We start from the raw sequence: 20088 nt of genomic DNA, 5'->3' as shown, positions 1-20088 counted from the left end.
CAAGCAGTGCAGGCAACGAGCCAACGACCTTGGCTTCAATTGCTCCGCCTTGGCTTTGGTTCGTAGCCGTTGGGATAGCGACGCCCGCCCCGCCGGCAGCCGGCCTGTTCGCTGGTGGTCGATAAGTTTGACCGGTGCTATTACGTTGTGAAAAAAAATATTATTAACTAACTGATAAATTTTAACTAAAACCAACAAGCTGAACGCCTCGGCTTCCGCACGCCCTCCGGTCTCGCTTTCACCTTCACCTTCACCTTCACCTTCACCGCGCGGTGAAACGGTCGTCAAGCTAGGATGGGTACAGGTACCGTACCTGCACGTGGAGCCCAGATCCCGCGGGTCCCGCCGGCCGGGGACGAGGAAACGGATAAGGCGCGGTACGGTGGGTGGCTCGTGGGTGAAGGTGAACCCGGCGACGGTGGCCTGCGCCGGGCGGTGACCCTACCTACCCTACCCAATCTACGCTGGCGTCTGGCTCAGTCACAAGTGGCTCTCTCCACTCTCCTTGGCGGCATGCACGTAAGCACATTGTTTGGTGTGAGATTGTCAACAAAACGATTTTTACCATCTCTTCTCATTAATTAGATAATATATTAACTAATGGTATATATCTATTATATATATATATATACGGTTGTTAATCTCTTCTCTTTTGATAAAGGGCTGTTTGGATAGTTTCTAGTTCTACAAAAACCGGCTTCCATCTAGTTAATTCTTTGGGTAATCATAAAAAATGTTTATTTAGGGCTTGTTTGGATTCAGTCCGTGGACGCGCGCTTTACCAAATTTGACAATCGGCCATCCCGATTTGGTCGTGCAAAGGGAAAATGAGCCACATGCATGTTGGCAACGCTCGTCGGGGCAAGCCAAATAGAGGCAACAAATCAAATGTGGCTTCTTCCTATGGTCAACAGCTGAAGTTTGTCTTGGCTGCAGAGGGGAATCTAGCTAAAACATCATTGGAGTCATTGGAGTTACCTTCATTACATTACATAGATTTTTTTAAGAAGTTACAATGGTATTTTACTAAAAGATTTACAAAATATTTTGGGAGAGGCAGACCTCTGCCATCTGCCTCTGCTTGGCACCTATTGGCGTCCAACCAAACGAGCCCTTAGCCAACCGTATATAAAAACAAACATAGCAAGTTTTCTTTGTGCTTGAACTACTGAATTTTGTGAAACCTATTCGTCATATTTCTTTTTCCTAATAGGCAGCAACCCTAGCTACCTTGCCTCTCCCTAGCCAACCCTTTCCAATTGTTGGGCATGACATTCTCCTACAAGAAACCAATTATTATCATATCTACTCATTCAAAAAATGGTATATTTATATGGAGGCTATTACTTTTTATTAGGGGTTGTTTGAATAGTTACTTTTGTGTAAAAAAAGCTTCCATTAAACTAACTCATCGATGGACTATACAAAAACTTATTTATTTAGGAACATACAATAAGGATAATCAGTATACTCGGGATTTAAACTAGTGTGTTTTGGAAATTACTCTGCTTATTTTTCTGATTGGTGTTGACCTGATTCCTTGCAGTTATTAGCTCTTTGTGTTGGTTCATGCATGATGATACCACTAGTACCATCATATGTTCGTTCAAGCATGGTGATATCACTAGTACCACCATATGTAGCATATAGATACTAAGCCAAAGCACAAGTGCACGTACGTGTGTGTGTGTCTATCTATCTATATATATATATATTATCAGGCATGTGATTCTGATATTATCAAACAAGAAAGCTGTAAGAGACTTTTAAGTATATTTTGCTATTTGAACTGGTAGGGATATCTAGTCATTGATTTCCTATGAGTTATAAAGCAAATCACTAATGGTTTAGGTAACTTCTATTTATATGTTGGCACAAGAGAAATTTACCTTATGAGATGGTTTCAAGCATATGTTATTGGTTGACAGTGGAACGGGAATTATTGACCAAGCCATCATACTAGAATTGAATGAGGGATTGCATATTGTAATAAATACTCCTCACATTCCAAATTGTAAGTCATTTTAGTTTTGTCCTAAGTCAAAATTGTTTAACTTTGATTAAGTTTGTAGAGAAATTTAGTAATATCTACAATATCAAGTAAAGGCAATATAAAAATATGTTTCATAGTGTATCCAATGTATCTAGTTTTGTTTTGTAGATGTTTGTGCATGTTCCTGTAAACTTGGTCAAAACTACAGAACTTTTTGACTATGAAGTATGTGTCAAATTACATATGCACAATCACTCTAAAGTATAATCTGTCAAATATGAACTATGTTTCCTTGTCCTTGCATCGGATGACCTTGCTGATTTTATCATGATAGCAACCACCATACAAACTTAGCAAGCATGATGAGCAACCTTGTATTTAGCCATCAACCTCCAAAACTTCTAACGTGGTAGAAATTGGCGTTGCAAGTTTTAATGTGTGCGGAGCGGACTCTGTCCTTCAAAACAATAAGATGCAAATTGCTTGCTAAGTGCTAACTTCAAAGGCTTTTATGTCTTTCTATATATTTTAATATTATTAGTGTATTTTTCCTTTATGTTAGATAACCATGTTACGGCTTTATTACAACAACAGCCACTTGTGTCTACAAAATCAGGAACAAGAACTTTTTGACCAACTACACAAACATATATTTTAGCGTAGCACAAGATTTAAGTTTGCTTATAATATTTTTTTCATCTAATTCCCCTTATTATCCTTGCATGGTACAATAGGTCGTTCTTGTCACAATAAGTACATCTTTATGAACTTAAGAAATGTGAGAAACCTTCTAGACAACTAAACTTGGAATATTTGTTTTCTCACTCTCTAGGCTTTGAAATCTCCCACTGCAAAAATGAACAATTTATTTGTGTCTACGTGCACGCGTGTCCGTGTGTGGGTATATATATAAAATAAGAGTTTATACAACTGATGTACACATTCAATTAGGGCATGTTTGGATTTACCATGTGGATGCCTGCCAAAATTGACAATTGGGCAAAATCCGGTGGCTAAAATGCATGGTCATCCCATTTGACCGCACTAACGAAGAAAAATGAACTGCAAGTTGGCAACGCTACCCGAGGGGGGTGGGGGGAGTCAAATAGCGGCAACAAAACAAATGTAGCTGCTTCCTAGGGCCAACGGCAGGACTTTGGCCTGGCTCCTATAGGAGTTCAACCCAACGCGTCCATAGTCAACCATATAATAAGAATAGCATAGCAAGTTTCCTTCCTCTAAATTTTATAAAACGCCTTTTGTCATGTTTTTTCTAATAGGTAGCGACCTTAGCTAACCTAGCCTCTCCCTGATCAACCATTTCAATTGGTTCATACATGACGATACCACAAGTGCTAGCACTATAGCCTATAGATAATAATGAACCAAAGCGCAAGCACCGGCTATGTGATAGTATAAAAAAGCAAATTTTATGCCTTATACTTAGTTGAAATATAATAGATGGTTTCCTTAGCTATTGTGTGGAATATTATCATTAGTTATTTTTCTACTATATGTAGGTATAAGGTTAATTCAATTTATAAGATGCTTTCAAGATATGTGTATAGTTTAGTTGAGGAATGGCTTTAGAACGAGTTTTTCATAGTAGTAATAACCATCCAATATATATGCATCATCTTTCCTTATCCTTGTGTGGAATAATTGTGCTAATTTATCATGGTAGCCAGCTAGGCACCCTACTATCCTCCCCTAGTAAGTGCCTGGCTCACTAGTGCTAGTGACTTCACTAACTACTTGGTATATCTAGATTGTTGGGCATGATATTTTCCTACAATCAACAATTATTATGATATCTACTCAACTGAAAATGGTATATTTATATGGTGGCTAATTTCTTTTATTTGGGGTTGTTTCAAAAGTTACTTTTATGAAAAAACAAATTCCATTAAACTAACTTCTTGGTTGACTATAAATAATTAAACTTGTTTATTTAGGGGCATACAATAAGGATAATCAGTTTACATGGGACTTCAACTTGTGTGTTTTGTGAAATGACTCTGTCTTATTTTTCTGATTGGCAAAGACCCTACCCCCGATTTCTTGCGGTCATTAGTTGTTTGCATTGGTTCATGCATAATGATATTTTGCTCATCACATGTAGCATATAGATACTATCCAAACAACATATATTATATGATATATTCCATCATATGTAGCATATAGATACTAAGACAAAGCACAAATGTCGTCGTATGTAGATAGATATATATTATCAGTATGTGATTGCAAAATCATCAAGAAAGCAATAAGCAATTTTTAATGTATATTTTGCTCATTTGAAATGGTAGAGATCTCCCGTCGCTAATTTCCTAGGATCTATAAAGCAAATGGCTGATGGTTGAACTAACTTTTATTATATGTATATAGCAGTAAATCAGCTTATGTGGTATTCTTTGTGGGTACCATCAAATTTTCTCCCTAGAGGCAGGTTTGGAAGATGTGGGCTCCACTGCATTGCAATATTTCATCTGGTTAGCTCTCAACACTGGTGTTGGACTATCAAATATTATTGTTGTGGATATTTTTACAATTTTTGTCAATAACCATGTTGTGGCTTCGTCACGACAACAACCACTTGTCTACAAACTTAGGCACAAGAACTTTCAGACCAACTACACAAACATATGTTTAGAAACCATGCATTAGCACAAAATTCAATTCTCCTTATTATCCTTATTACAAGGTACAATTAGGTCACAATCACAATACATACATCTTTACGAAACTTAGAAATTTGACAAGCCTTCTAGCCACTAAACATGGAACTGTCGAATCGATCCTAGTCGCTAATGGACGGACCAGGCGACTAGTCACGATTAGTCATCGACTAGGGTGATTAGTCGGAACTGCTAATAGGAACGGTCAAGGATCAGGAACAAGATCTCAAGGAAATGGTGGAGTAATGGAGAAAGTACCATTGAAGAAGGAGCTCATCTTTGTGGATGAGGCATCAGCAATTATGATGGGAAGGGAGGAGGTGGTCGACAGCTATGATGGGAAGGGAAGAGGTGGTCACCGCCTTGCAGTGACAGCTTTCGCGACTTTCGTCCTTCACCCGCCTGCACAAACTCTCCCTGTAGCCTATCCAGTCATCCTGGCTGCAAGAACTAGGATGGAGAGGAGGAAATGGTAGGAAGGGAAGGGAAGGATGTGGCGCCATCCAGCAGAGCAGCTTCTCCCACCCGCACATCGGGACCTCACCTGCGCGGGCGCTAGTGGTGGCTGGGATGCAAATGGCGGTTAGGGGAGAGTGAGATGTGAAAGACTGAGGGTGAGAGGTTGTAGAGTTCCAAATTGAGCTGAAAAATATAATCCTAAGAGGTCCAAGTCATTCCAAATACAATCCATATCATTAATTGCCCAAGGATCCCTTTATGTTTTTGGCCATCCACTCCTGTCGTTCGATTAATTGTGATTGGTCGATGACAATTCGGATGACTAGAAAACTCATCGACCTAATTGGATCGTAGCCCCAAGTCGAGACCAAGGTAGCGATTAGGACAACTAATCGCAATTAATCTTGATTAATCGGATGAGTTGATAACACCGCTCGAAACATTTGTTTTATCACTCTATGGGCTTTCAAATATCCCACAGCATAAATAACAATTTGTGTGTGAGCGGCATGTGTATGTATATAAAATAAAAAGTTTTTTTTGTGAATTCATATATAAAATAAAAGTTTACATAACTAGCATAACCCATTTAAGCACTGGAATAATACTTTCCTTTTTAAAAGCAATAAGATTTAGAGATCTTTCATATTTATTTTTGAGGTTTTAAAATATTTCATTGAATTTTGGCTATGCCTATATATCATGATGAATGATCAACTATGTACCTTAGTTTGCCATATATATTGAACCTACGTAGTATATATGGTATATGACGGTTGACTAAACAAATATTTTCAAGCTCCTTTAATTAAGTTGTTCTAGAAAGATGACAAAGTCCAACAAAAAAAAGGACTTAAAGAGCAGAATAAATGGATTTTTGAGGTGGAATATTCCTTTGATGGATATTTGCAAGTGGTACTCTACGTAGTTCCGTCCCTCTAGCAATTTCAACCCACCAAAAGGCATCAAAGAGCTCATCAAGTCCCAATTTTCCTAGCTAGCCCCCACAACAATCAACAATATTATTTTAAACCCTATTGCCATGCAAAGCACGCAGGAAAGAAACACACGTCATGGCACAATAGCAAAAGAGCAAAGTGCCCTGCTCCTAGCCCAAATGTTGGGGCATTGAGATTACATACTACAAAAACAGAACAACAATATGTCACCAGACTTTAAGGTTGTGGCATCTGTCCAACCAATTTTGGCACGAGGAGCATGAATCCTTATCAACAGCAATATCATTAAATCTAGTCCATCTCAACTATTTCAACCATATCTTATCATTAAAGAACTAAATCCTCCATCTAATTAATACTAACCAAAATATACACGATTTTGATACTATACAACCATTGATAGCTAAACTTTAGATAGCATCACACAATCCTTTGCGAACTATGCCACAAGAGAAATGTTTTTGAATTGTTCTCTTTGAAGGTGCATTCAGCATGCGTCGGTTGGAATCATGAAAATAGATAGTTTGAATGTTTGCTAATATAATTGCTTTTAGGATTTACTCAGATAATATAGGAAGATAGCTATGGCTCGCACTAATGAGTACACTAAAAGCTTCTTCGCCAACTTTAAAATGAAAACGGATATAGATAATATGAGAAGAAACACCGCACTAATGAGTAGGCTAGAACTTCCGTTACTAACTTTAGTATGAAAACACGTGAACACATTTACGCACAACATGAAGAGACAAATTAAAGCAACGTCTTCGCGCTAGCGAGTATGCTAAAGCTTCTTTGCCAACTTTAGAATGAAAATAGATACGGATAATATGGGAAGATATTCATGGCACCGCGCTAATGAGTATGCTAGAAGTTCCGATGCGGAAACGGATGAACATATCTATAGATGGGTGAACATATCTATGGACAGTTTACGAAAACAAAACCACGGTTTCACGCCGATGAGTATGCTAAAAGCTCATTTGCTAATTTTAAAATAAAAATAGATATAGAAAGATAAACATAGCTCTACAACAATAATATATATACTAGAAGTTTCTTTACCATGTCCAAAATAAAAGGGGTGAATATATTTTACAAAAGAAATTTAATAAAACATACACGCAGAATTCATTGCACACGAAACTTACATAGTGCCTATTCGTTGGTTAGTTTCTAGACTGATAAGTCCGGCTGATACTAATTTGTTGTGAGAGAAAAATACTATATCATAGCTGATAAGTCCTCACCGAAACAAAAAAGCGAACGGACCTTAGCGTGTGTGAGAGTGATAGCACAGTTAAGCCCACCGGGTGGTCTCCCCACTCGCTCCCACGGCAGCCCGTTTCCGTCCAAGGGAAGTGCCGGCCTTTCCCCACTCGCTCCCCAACCCCTCCTGACCTCCTCTTCTTCTTCGTCGTCTTCGGCTTCCTCCAGGACTGAGTCCCACACGCTACCCATTCCGCTCGTCCCCTTTTCGCGTGAACGCGCCGGCGCCGCGGATCCTGCCGCTCAAGAATGGAGGCGTGGCCGGACGATTTCCTATGCCCCATCACGCTGGAGGTCATGACGGACCCCGTCATCCTCCCCTCCGGCCACACCTTCGAGCGCCGCAGCATCCAGCAGTGGCTCGATGGGGGGCACCTCACCTGCCCCGTCACCAACCTCCCGCTGCCGCCCTGCCCGCCGCTCATCCCCAACCACGCGCTGCGCCGCCTCATAGCCGCCGTCTCGCTTTCCGCGGCTGCTGCGGCGGCGGCTCCCGTCCCTGCTGATGGAGGGGCGCACGCGAGGCAAGAAGCGGTGCCGGCGGCGCCGGCTCGGTCCGCGTCGCCGGTGTCGGCACTGCTGAGGCTGGCCAAGTCCGGCGCCGCCGGGCGGAGGGAGGTGCTGGAGTCCGGCAACGCGGCGGTGCTGCTGCGGCACGCGGAGGCCGGGGACGAGGCGGCGGCCCGGGCGCTCCTGCACCTCAGCCTGGACGGCGACGACACGCGCGTGGGGCTCGTGGCGGACGGCGCCGTGGACGCGCTCTCCGCCGCGGTGTCCCACGGCGGCGCGGCCGCGGCGTCCGCGGCCACGGCGCTTACCAGCCTCGCCACCGTGGACGTCAACAAGTGCACCATCGGGGCGCACCCGTCGGCCATCCCGGCGCTGACGGGGCTCCTCCGCCGCGGCGGCCCGCGGGAGCGCCGCGAGGCCGCCACGGCGCTCTTCGAGCTCTGCAAGCTGCCGGAGAACCGCCGCCGCGCGGTGCGCGAGGGCGCAGCGCCCGCGCTCGCGGACTTCGCCGCCGACGGCTCCGCGCGTGCCGTCGAGGTGCTCGGCCTCCTCGCCAGGTGCCGGGAGGGGCGCCAGGAGCTGTGCAGGATCCCCGGCGTCGTCTCCGTGCTCACGGGCGTCGCCAAGAGCGGCAACGCCCGTGCAATCGAGCAGGCCCTGCTCGTCCTCAACTGGATTTGTGCCGAGAGCAACGAACTGGCATTGAAAGCAATCAAGCTGCAAGCTTTCGACCTCTGTGAGGCTCTGGTGAACGACGACAACTGCAAGATCGCCAAGAACGCGGTCGAACTGGTCCGGACGCTCGAGAAAGCGTAGAATTGGATTTGGGCTGTCCAAAGATGAAATTTGTCATGGGTTTTGATTCTGCACCTGCTCGATTGATTGGGTGTTGCCTCATTGTACAGAGGTAGCAACAGCAAAGGTGAACCTTTTTTTTTATCTTACTCTGTTTCATTTCCCTTCTCTTTCCATGTTGTAGCTGCGCCGAAAGAAAGACAAAAAAAAACAGTAGAATTTAGCTTATGTTCATATCCTTAGAACCAGAGAGAGAGAGAGAGAGAGAGAGAGAGAGAGAGAGAGAAGAGTATGGTTCCTGAACTTGTCAGTTAGAACTGCTTCCGTGTTTCAGAGAGTCACCAGATCATCCAGTCTGAGATGTTCACAATGATTCATCTGATGATCTAGTGAAAGTGACCAAATGCTCTGAAGTGGCTCAATCAAGTAGGATCGTTAGTCTTTTTCTTTCTTCCTTTGCTGTGCTCCATAGTTTTACATTATTACATGAGGAGAATTGGATTGTGTGTGTAGCCTATCATCTCCTTGTGATCGACTTTATGATAAGAAATGAAATTCACCAGAAGTACAGAGGCTGTGACTTCCTGTCTGCTCAGAAAATCTTCTGTGCTTGTTAACTTGATGTGTACTTCATCAGCTATTTGCTCTACTAGGTTTGACATTTGGTGCTATATATTGTTTTTCATGTAGTGCATTGAAAGCTCGTGATTTGTACTAAGTTTTCCACGTTTGGAATTAAATAGCTTAGGATGAGCTTACTGTTGCGCATATTATATAGCCAATGGAGATCCTGATGAAACTCGCGTAGGACCCTCAGGATCTCTTGCATCATCCTAGAGTCTTAATTACTCAGTAGATTGCGCAACTGGTATCCCTTATTCAAATCTGGGCACGGCCATAGATTTGAGATAGGCTAACTTTTGCTCTATAAATTATACGATATTCTATCGGTCGGTCTGGAATAAACTTTGAGAGTGCTCTTATGTGGAAACATATTATACCAATAGAAGAGGTCCTGCAACCAAAGCCATGTGAATCACTCCATTTTGCCTGTGTCACTTTTGTCCTTGAGAGAAGTGAGTGGTTATCGCAGCTTTGATTATCATTTTTGCTTGACAAGGACTTGCTAGTTTTTTTTAGATGGCCCAGTTTTCGCTACGTTAACTAACTTACAATCTCGACATCAAATTAATTATGGAGAGGTATAATAATATAAGCACGCCTTTGTCTCATTAGTCGGCGGCAAAGCAGTGGGGATCCTTGAGCTCCGACTGGATCATCAGGAAACGCCCAAGCTATTAGGCAACTTTTGCTTGTGGCTGATATTTTTCTTTTCAACCTCCTACTTCGTTCAGGAGGTGAGTGTTCATCCTCTGATGAATTACTAGTTCTATATGCATGCTTTCCAAGCCCTGCTATGGGTTACAGGAAAAAAAAGGATCTTACTATTTCACTTTGATTTGCCATAAAGATGGACAGCCTTTGATTAACTATCTAATTAGCTTTGGTAAGTATGGCAGCATAGTACACACAGACCTTAATGTGCATTATTATGCAGTGGTGATGTGGCGGTGATGTTGACAACGTCTGAATGGAAACCTAGCAACCGTGAGATAAGGGTTGACCTTGACCACAAGCTTTTCCTGGGGGAGGGAGGGGTCGGGGGTGGTTGGCATGTCCATTCTGAACGCATGGCCTGTTCTAAACCAACAAAAGTCTGTTGGCGCTATTACTCAAAGCTGAAACACGGGGGATCTAACCGGTGATCGCGTTTAGTGGACAGGATTAGAGATCATGCCGAATACACAATCGTCAGCTTCTCTGACTGGTGAGTGGTGACCCATCCTGTGCAGTTCTGATGTGCTCATGCACACCTTTCTTAGCATTGCAGTGATGAGTGAGTGAATGGGTGGGAGCGCCTGAATGGTGTGAAGGATTGTGGTGTCAAACACCTTTCAGAGAGCCTTTCCCGTTGTAGCACCGTTTTGGTAGCATTGTGATGGATGGATGGACCTGAGGCTGCTCAGATTTGGGTACTGATGCTGAAATAGCGTGCATGGGGCAGCAGCTGTTTCCTGAAACGCTCGTGTTTCTTTCCTCTGGTTCCTATCACTGCCTCCTTTTTTTTCTGCCTGGTTGTGGTGTGCGGCAGATCCACAGATCTATGCATGGTTGCTTGGTTCCTGATCTGAATATGACATGCCTGTTGTTCAGAAAAAGGTTGTGGCATGGTACAACACAACCTGCTGATGAGTTCTTCATCGTCTGCTCCATGACTGTGGATTTGTGGAAGCTAGTACAGTGCCTTTAACATCCATGTGCATTCCCTCAACATACAAAAATGTCAATCATTGCCTGTTGGGATTGAGCTCCCTGCAGAGCTGCCAGGTAGGGATCACAGAGAGCACGCAGGTAGGAGATAAATTGCGTCAGAAGAAGGAAAAATGCATCCATGGTTAGGAGATGTGTGTTGATCATGGTTGATGAATCCAAAGCGCAAGACGGCAAACGTCATCAGTTAGTGTCACTGACTGACATGTGGGCTGCACAACTGCTTGATCCGGAAAGTGGGGCCCCTGTGCCAGCGACTGTAAGCAGAGGATAAGGCAGAAAATTGGTAGTACTTACAGATGAAAAAAAAAATGGAGGGCTAATATAATCGTTAGTATAGTAGTAGCAGCAAGGACCAAGGAAGAGTCCAATGGGCGGCAGATGTTGTCAAAAGAAGGCGCCTAGGAAGAGTCCGCGTGTACAGCGTCGTTGGCTGAATCGGATTTACAGGTCCCCAGTTTGGCACATGTTGAGCAGAGCAAGAGAGACCAATGGCATCTGCATTGTAGCATTCGCAATCTCTCTCTCTCTCACACACACACACACGCACACGCACACACACACACAAACACCCGAAAGGAGCGCAATCATGTTGCATTGGGACTTGTTGGGTTCACTGACAACGTCTTTCAGACGGCCAAACCAAGTGGTGTGGAGCGCTGGCAGGTAAACGGAAGGTTCTAGAGGGTGGTTGTTGGCCTGCCAAGAACAAGAAGAAGGCAAGAAAGAACAACATGAACATCTCAGGCTCGGAGGGGAAAAGTAGTGGAACCGAGACGGTCGGTGGGGGACTGGTGTAGCCTGGTGGGCTACTTCTACTCGGGCCCCAAATCCTCTCGTGCTGGGATCTTGATCCCTTTCGCCTACCGCACCACTTGTCGACTCGCCGTGGATCATTGGCGCCACCGGTGGTACGACGGCCGGTGTGCGGTGCGTAGTGGGCGCGGGGTACTCGTTGGCTAGCACCGTACCGTGCCCCCATTTGTTTGGGCTCTTTAGCCATGGGATCGTTGGATGTTTCTCATTCTCCCTTCAGATTGCGACGTGTCTTTTCTCTTTGATTGATGCTCCGAGTGTTTGCGAAAGTATTCTGTGCAAGTCATATTATCTTCAGTAGAATCGTGCAAGTCTCCTAGAAAAAATAATGCTTATGAGTGTCCAAAAAATTCGAAACAATGCACGGTCCATGGTGTATCTATATATGTATATAATGTGGCAGTGCTAGCGTCCGGACGCGGGCTGTCTTCCCCCGTGCAACTACATCCCACGCCTGCTTACGCGGGGCCCATGCCGCCCGACTGCACGTGGAGGGTCCCCGCTCGCGTCCCCTCCGCTTCTCAATTTTGAATTAAATACTTTTCATTTATCAACAAATCACCATTAATCATGTTGATGATAGCATCTTATTAGAAAATAAATTAGGGGCACATGCGTCTTTTCTCTTTTAATCTGTCCTAAAATTTCGACAATGCACTATATTACAGGATATGTCCCCAATGTACGGTTTTTTACGGGTCTCTTTCAAGTTCCATCTAATTAGTTTCCTTGCATAGTTGATTTTTATTCTATCCCATGAATATCTATTCTTTTATTGCATATCAGCTTCTTAATTACTCTATCTTTTCTTACTTGAATGACCAATATCCTTAATTAGTTTATCTCTTGATTAGTTTCCTTACATGTCCAGTGGACTTTATTTTGTTGCTACCCTCAGCAACGAGTGAGCACGCGATAATAGCCCAGGTAGACTGTCGCACCGAGGCTACAATATTATCAATCCATTTTTAAAATTTAAAACTACAAAACGCGACAGCTCCTCGCACAGAAGCGGCTGCCACGTCACCCAAATTGTTCCCAGCCGTTGGATCCTCCATCGTGTGACCCAGATTGCTTGTAGCCGCTTCCTTTAGAATTTACTTCTTCTGCCTCCTCATCGCTCTAGGTTGATTTTGTTAGCTTCTATGGCTTCTCGTACGAATCCGGTGGAGCAAATATATACTCCAGCTCCTGATTCTCCTTCTGGAAACTTCTTATCCCCTCCTCTCTCTCTCTCTCTCTCTCTCTCTCTCTCTCTCTCTCTCTCTCCTGTACGCTCCCGAGTCACGACACGACCGAGGCAACAGCGCGGGGCGACCTCGGCGGTGGCCACCATCCTCCTCCTCCCCCTCCTCCACCACGCCCCTTCCTCCTCGCGACGCAAGGCAGCAGGGCGCATCAACGTGAATGGCAGCCTAGGGTTTGGCCCCTCCATCGTCGGTCGTCCCCACGAGCGCGCACCACCGCGGCGGCGTCTCAGGTCGTCCCCACGGACTCTCCCTGGCGGTGGCGCCCTAGGGACGGCCGATCATGGCGCGACGGCCCTTGGCAGCGACGGCCTACCATCCGGTGGAGCAAATATATACTCCAGCTCCTGATTCTCCTTCAGGAAACTTCTCATCCCCTCCTCTCTCTCCTGTACGCTCCCTCCCTCGCTCCCGAGTCGAGACGCGACCGAGGCAACAGCGCAGAGCGACCTCGGCAGTGGCCGGCCCTCCGCGCGGCGGTGGCCACCCTCCTCCTCCTCCTCCTCCTGGTCCTCCACCACGCCCCTTCCTCCTCGCGACGCAAGGCAGCGGGTCGCAGTGGCGTGAATGGCAGCCTAGGGTTTGGCCCCTCCGTCGTCGGTCGTCCACACGGGCGCGCACCACCGCGGAGGCGTCGCAGGCCATCCCCACGGACTCTCCCCGGCGGTGGCGCCCTAGGGACGACCGATCACGACGCGGTGGCCCTTGGCGGCGATGGCGTCCTCCTCGCCTCCTCGTTGGTCACCGCCCTCCACCTCCGCCTAGCGTACAGTACACCTCCTCGTGCCTTCGTCTTCTTCGCAGTCGGGCCTCGTCGGGCGCCGCGGCCGATGCTATCACCCCGTCACTCCGGTGTTCCTCGTGCCGTCCGATCTCCGGTTTGGTCCCCCCTCTCCCCTCCGCGCGACCTCCTACAGGCGGTCAGTACAGCTCTGCAATTTTGTTTGAGTCCTCCAATTTTTTGATGGTCTATGAACAAACCCTGTGTGAGTTCTGGGTTGTTATCTCAATTTAGTGTAGCAGAATTTCATTTTCGTTGATGTTGCACGGCCATTCAGAAAAAAGAAAGCCTGAAGATTATTTTGCATAAAGCACATAAACTATTCCCCAATGTTTACAGATATCTGCCTTAGTATTACCACCTCGGAAGTTACACACACACACACTTCTTAAACACTTGTGTAACGTAGCATGGTAGAGATCTAGCTCTAGATGTACCTGCCCTGGTATTACCACCTGAGAATTTACAAATAGGTAGCCAATACAATGAAGTGCTAACAAATATATTTTCAGCAACAAATTGTACGTATGACTGCCAGATTATTAGTACTTGACATTTTCCTAGCCTGGGTTAGTATATAGATTGAAATACATTTGATTCACTGGGATAGAAACACCAATCTAATATAACATATCAGCTTAAGCATTTCTTAGCCATGATGCCTTCCTATATTGGATTGGTAGATTGTAATACATTTTGGTTCATCATGGGTTCATAATTTGGTTAAGGTCAGGCAGAATCTAAAAAAATGTTGACCAAATTATTTTAATCTAAATCTTCAGTGTTTGCGATAAGAATAAATGTTGCTCCTTATAGATCTTCAGGTAAGAATATGAGCGTACAGACTATGGAGTTTGGAAATTTTAATAGCTTTACATAATCTGTGTCTTGACTAGGACGTATTAGAGTTAGGAAATTGGAAGTATGCAATTGATAAACAATATGTGTGGACAATCTTGGTGTCTGTTCAGTTAAATCCCTAAAGGTACACTGTACAGTACCTGCTTATTTCAGGATTTAGGCATCATGTTACCTATATGAAACATGGCAATGTCCAGATTCTGGATATATAATGGCTGTACAGCGAGCTTCTATGCTTTTGTTAAAGGCTTATTTAGGTCACTGACAGTGCGCAGTCATGATTGTCACTCTTTCGTGATCTTTTTATTCTCATTTGGGATGAGCCATTTGCATATATTATGATGGCTACTCTATCTTTTATGATACTTCTATTATGCTTTTATTAAACTATTTGGCATACGGAGTGAAACGTAACATTATATATATATATATATATATATATATATATATATATATATATATATATATATATATATATATATATATATATATATATATGGTCTTTTTTGGTGTTCTTAGTGTACCGAGGGCAATGGAAAATCTAGCTGACAGTTCTTGTCTTCCATTTTTCACCTTCTAATTGACAGTTCGATGCTCCATCGCGTTGGTGCTTCTATTCAGATATTTTGACATTTCTTTCATATGAGTCAATTTTCAAGTTGCCTTGCAGTTGCTATTTACCTTAGAATCATGTCTCTGCTCTCTATTTGCGCATTCAGTCCATACCTGCCTATTTATGTATGCAGTCTTTGGAAGTTCATGTTGCCTTTTTTCCTGCTTTAAACCCTGCAGGACTATATATCTCAAACAAAAATTCCGTCAGTGTCTACCTTAACAAGGGCAGTTCTTTTTCTTTGGACGATATCTGCCTGACCGCATATGCTGATACTGTTGATCATCAGAAAGTCACTTCTATTGATAATTTTGGCAAGTTTTAAACTAATCATTAAATATTAAACAGAGGGTACTGAAGACGACGCAACTGTGCCAGTTCATGAATGGTGAATTGGGTATATAGTACCATTTCTGTAATTCTTGCCTTTTCGTAACTTCTTGGGTGTGAAATTTCATGGAGATGGGGAACACCAGACGACCAGAGGCGCTTAGGGAAAGAGACACAGAGACACCAAATGGTGCTCACTCATATTTCTATCTGCAACATCGGCACTCAAGAAGGTTACAATAAAGCACTCCTTTCTATGTTCTGTTCCTTTTTCCTTCAGCAGGCACCATGTCGATTAATAGGTCCTTCAAGTAGTATCAGCATATATTCTACTTTTTTCTCATTTCATTTTCAGAAAACAAAATGACCACATATTTCCTCTATTATAGATACTTGCTTTCTTAGATCTAGCATTTGCTGCTTGGTGAGATAGAAAAAGGCATCCCTTAGTGTAATTGTATCATCTGTTGGTATTAAGAAACAACAACAACAACAACATAGCCTTTCAGTCTTAAGCAAGTTGGGGTAGGCTAGAGTTGAAACCCACCAAGAGCCCCAAGTCATGGTTCAGGCACTTCAATAGCTGCTTTCCAAGTTCTACTATTCAAATATAGATCTCTAGGTATATCCCAAGCTTTCAAATCTCTTTTTATTGCCTCCCCTATGTCAATTTCAGTCTTCCTCTACCTCTCCTCTTATTATTAGCTTGGCTTAGGACTCCACAATGCACTAGTGCCTCTGGAGGTCTCCTTTGGACATGGCCAAACCACCTCAACCGATGTTGGACAAGCTTTTCTTCAATTGGTGCTACCTCTAGGCGATCACATATATCATCGTTCAAACTCGGTCCATTCTTGTGTGACCGCAAATCCATCGCAACATACGTATTTCTGCAACACTCAGTTGTTGAACATGTTGAATCTTTGTAGGCTAACATTTTGCTCCATACAACATAGCCGGTCTAATCGTCGTTCTATAGAACTTGTCTTTTAGCTTTTGTGGTACCTTCTTGTCACAGAGAATACCATAAGCTTGTCGCCATTCGATCCACCCTACTTTGATTCTATGGCTAACATCCGCATCAATATCTCCATCCCTCTGTAGCATCGATCCCAGATACCGAAAGGTATCCTTTTTAGGCACTACTTGGCCTTCCAAACTCACATCTCCCTCCACCTGTATAACTCCGCCAAAGTCGCATCTCATGTATTCGGTTTTAGTTCTGCTCAATCTAAAACCTTTAGACTCAAGGGTCTGCCGCCATAACTCTAGTTTTCTATTTACTCCCGCCTGGCCTTTGTCCATTAACACTACATCATCAGCGAACAACATACACCAAGGGATATCCCCTTGTATGTTCCTGGTAACCTCATCCATTACTAAGGCAAAGAGATACGGGCTTAAGGCTGACCCTTGATGAAGTCTAATTTTAATCGGGAAGTAATATGTGTTACCATCGTTTGTTCGAACACTAGTCACAACATTATTGTACATGTCCTTGATGAGGGTCACGTACTTTGATGGGACTTTATGTTTGTCCAAATATCACCACATAACATTTCTTGGTATCTTGTCATAAGCCTTCTCCAAGTCCATGACAACCAAGTGGAGGTTCTTCTTTTGCTCTCTAAACCGCTCCATAACCTGTCTTATTAAGAAGATTGCTTCTATGGTTGACCTTCCGGGTATAAAACCAAATTGGTTTATTGATATTTGTGTCATTCCTCGCAGACGCTGCTCGATGACTCTCTTCCATAACTTCATAGTGTGGCTCATTAACTTAATTCCCCGATAATTTGTACAATTTTGGATATCTCACTTGTTCTTGTAGATTGGTACCAATATGCTTCTTCTCCACTCCTCAGACATCTTGTTCGATCAAAAGATATTGTTGAACATCTTGGTAAGCCATACTATAGCTATATCCCCGAGACATCTCCATACCTTGGTTTTCATCCTTTTCAAGGCTTCTCTGACCTCCAATTCTTGAATCCTCCGCACAAAGCGTCTATTAGTGTCATCAAACGAGTCGTCCAACTGAACGGTGGTGTTCTCGTTCTCACCATTGAACAATTTATCAAAATACTCTTGCCATCTATGTCTGATCTCATCCTCCTTCACCAAGAGCTGCTCTCTCTCATCCTTTATGCACTTGACTTGGTTGAAGTTCCTTGTCTTCCTATCGCGAGCCCTAGCCATCGTATAAATGTCCTTCTCTCCTTTCTTCGTACTCAAACATTGGTAAAGGTCCTCATAGGCCCGCCCCTTTGCCTCACTCACCGCTCGTTTTGCAGTCTTCTTTGCCACCTTATACTTCTCTATGTTGTTTGCACACCTGTCATGATACAAGCGCTTATAGCACTCTTTTTTTCCTTAATAGCCTTTTGCATAACTTCGTTCCACCACCAAGTGTCTTTCGAGTTGCATCCGCTCCCTTTGGTCACTCCAAGCACCTCTGAAGCAACCTTTCGAACACATGTTGCCATCTTCTCCCACATGTTGTTTGCATCGCCTTCATCATTCCAAGGGTCCTCTTCAATGATCTTTTCCTTAAAGACCTTTGATGCCTCCCCTTCTAATTTCCACCACTTCGTTCTAGCAACCCTAGCTTGTATGTTCCCATGAGCATGCACCAGAAAGCGGAAGTCAGCCACCACCAGCTTGTGTTGAGCGACCACACATTCTCTAGGTATCACCTTACAGTCCACGCATGTTCGTTTATCCCTCCTTCTTGTAAGGACAAAGTCGATTTGACTAGAGTACTGGCCACTACTAAAGGTCACTAAATGGGACTATCTCTTATGGAAGAAAGTGTTAGCTATCATTAGATCAAAAGCTATGGTGAAGTCTAAGACTTCCTCTCCCTCCTGGTTCCTACTACCATATCCGAAACCCCCATGAACCGCCTCGAAATATGCACTTGATGTACCTACATGGCCATTAAGATCACCTCCTATAAAGAGCTTCTCACTACTAGGGATAGATCTAACCAAGCGATCTAAGTCTTCCTAGAAAAGCTGCTTAGCACTCTCATCATGGCCTACTTGGGGGCATACACACTAATTACGTTTAAGACCTATCACTAATGACAAGTTTAACTAAGATGATCCTATCCTCTTGCTTTCTCACCTCCACCACACCATCCTTGAGGCTCTTATCAATCAAAACTCCTACTCCATTTTTATTTGAAGTTGTCCCTGTATACCAGAGCTTGAAGCCGGTATTGTCCACCTCTTTCGCCTTCTGTCCCTTTCATTTAGTCTCTTGGACATATAAGATATTTACACGCCTCCTAAACGCTGTGTCCACTAACTCTCTTAACTTACCTATAAGAGACCCTACATTCCAGCTACCTAAACGGATCCTAGTGCTGGTATTAAGAAAGGTCCATAATTAACAATTACAGTTACAGATTCCGCGGTTGTTGCCATGCTGAATATGCCTTTACCATGTGTGTTGTCCTATCTACGGACTTTTATTCAACTTTCTCAGTTCATATATGCTGTCACTAAAGAATATGTTCCTGCCATATGTACGTACAACAATGAGATGGAACCTGTAATGTATTTTTCCCATATTAGATTATTACAGTAACATGCAGTAGGAGTTATCAACTCTTTCAATAAACAGAATATTATCTATATGATTTCTCTCATTTTTCTAAGGTTCTTTCGTTTCGTTAAAATGTTTGATTGATTGCACGAAATAAATACCCATAGTCAACTCTCAATGACAGGTATCATATATTATCTTCAGTTGAATTTTGTTTTCACCACACTCCTATATATGGCTCACAAATTTGTAAATTTCATATAGGATGATGGCTAATAATGTCCAAAGTTTTAAGATTATTTCAATACTATTTAAATAATATTGTCTACTGTCACCGTATGCCTCTTATTATACACAAACTGCATGTTACACACTTCCCAGTTAACTAAACCAACTATTACTATTAGAAATATATAGCCAGTGCCAAACTATTTTCTGTTTGGATATGTTAATTTTTTGTTCTATATTCATACAATCGAGAAATTAGTTTCAGACATTACCATGCTGCTGCTGCCACAGAGGTTGCCCACAATCTGAACTTCTAATGAAATTGTCTATCTGTCCATAGTGACAACAACAATAACGATACAAAGTTGCATATTTAATATTCATTTCTTTGATTAGCTCATGACCATCACGATGTTCTTCCTACCCATATTCTACTGTGGAAGCTTAGAGCTCCCTGTTACCTATATAATTCTAACTACATATTGATATACAGACTGTTTATTTGCCCTTCTTCCTTTCACATTCCTAAGCAATTTCCAATATCGGTTATAGGCTTTGTTGTTGTTGTTGTTGGTTATATCTGCCATATTTTCATATTCATGTGCACACTATGCAAGAATAGATTTGATTATTCTCACACTTAGATTTCAAGCTACCTCTTCAAGG

The 20088-nt window shown here is 43.2% G+C and overlaps 1 protein-coding gene across 1 annotated transcript; it reads left to right on the top strand.

Moving 5' to 3' along the window:
* The first annotated feature begins 7475 nt into the window (after nt 1-7475).
* Nucleotides 7476-9263, top strand: LOC136500501 (U-box domain-containing protein 8-like). The gene has a single exon (XM_066495864.1). The coding sequence runs from the start codon at nt 7608-7610 to the stop codon at nt 8682-8684; it is 1077 nt and encodes a 358-aa protein (XP_066351961.1). The 5' UTR covers nt 7476-7607; the 3' UTR covers nt 8685-9263.
* The last annotated feature ends 10825 nt before the right edge of the window (nt 9264-20088 follow it).

Source organism: Miscanthus floridulus, chromosome 13, assembly GCF_019320115.1.
Source record: "Miscanthus floridulus cultivar M001 chromosome 13, ASM1932011v1, whole genome shotgun sequence".
Classification (NCBI taxonomy): Eukaryota; Viridiplantae; Streptophyta; class Magnoliopsida; order Poales; family Poaceae; genus Miscanthus; species Miscanthus floridulus.
The sequence above is the reverse complement of the archived record's forward strand: the minus strand, read 5'-3'. Positions and strand labels throughout refer to the sequence as shown.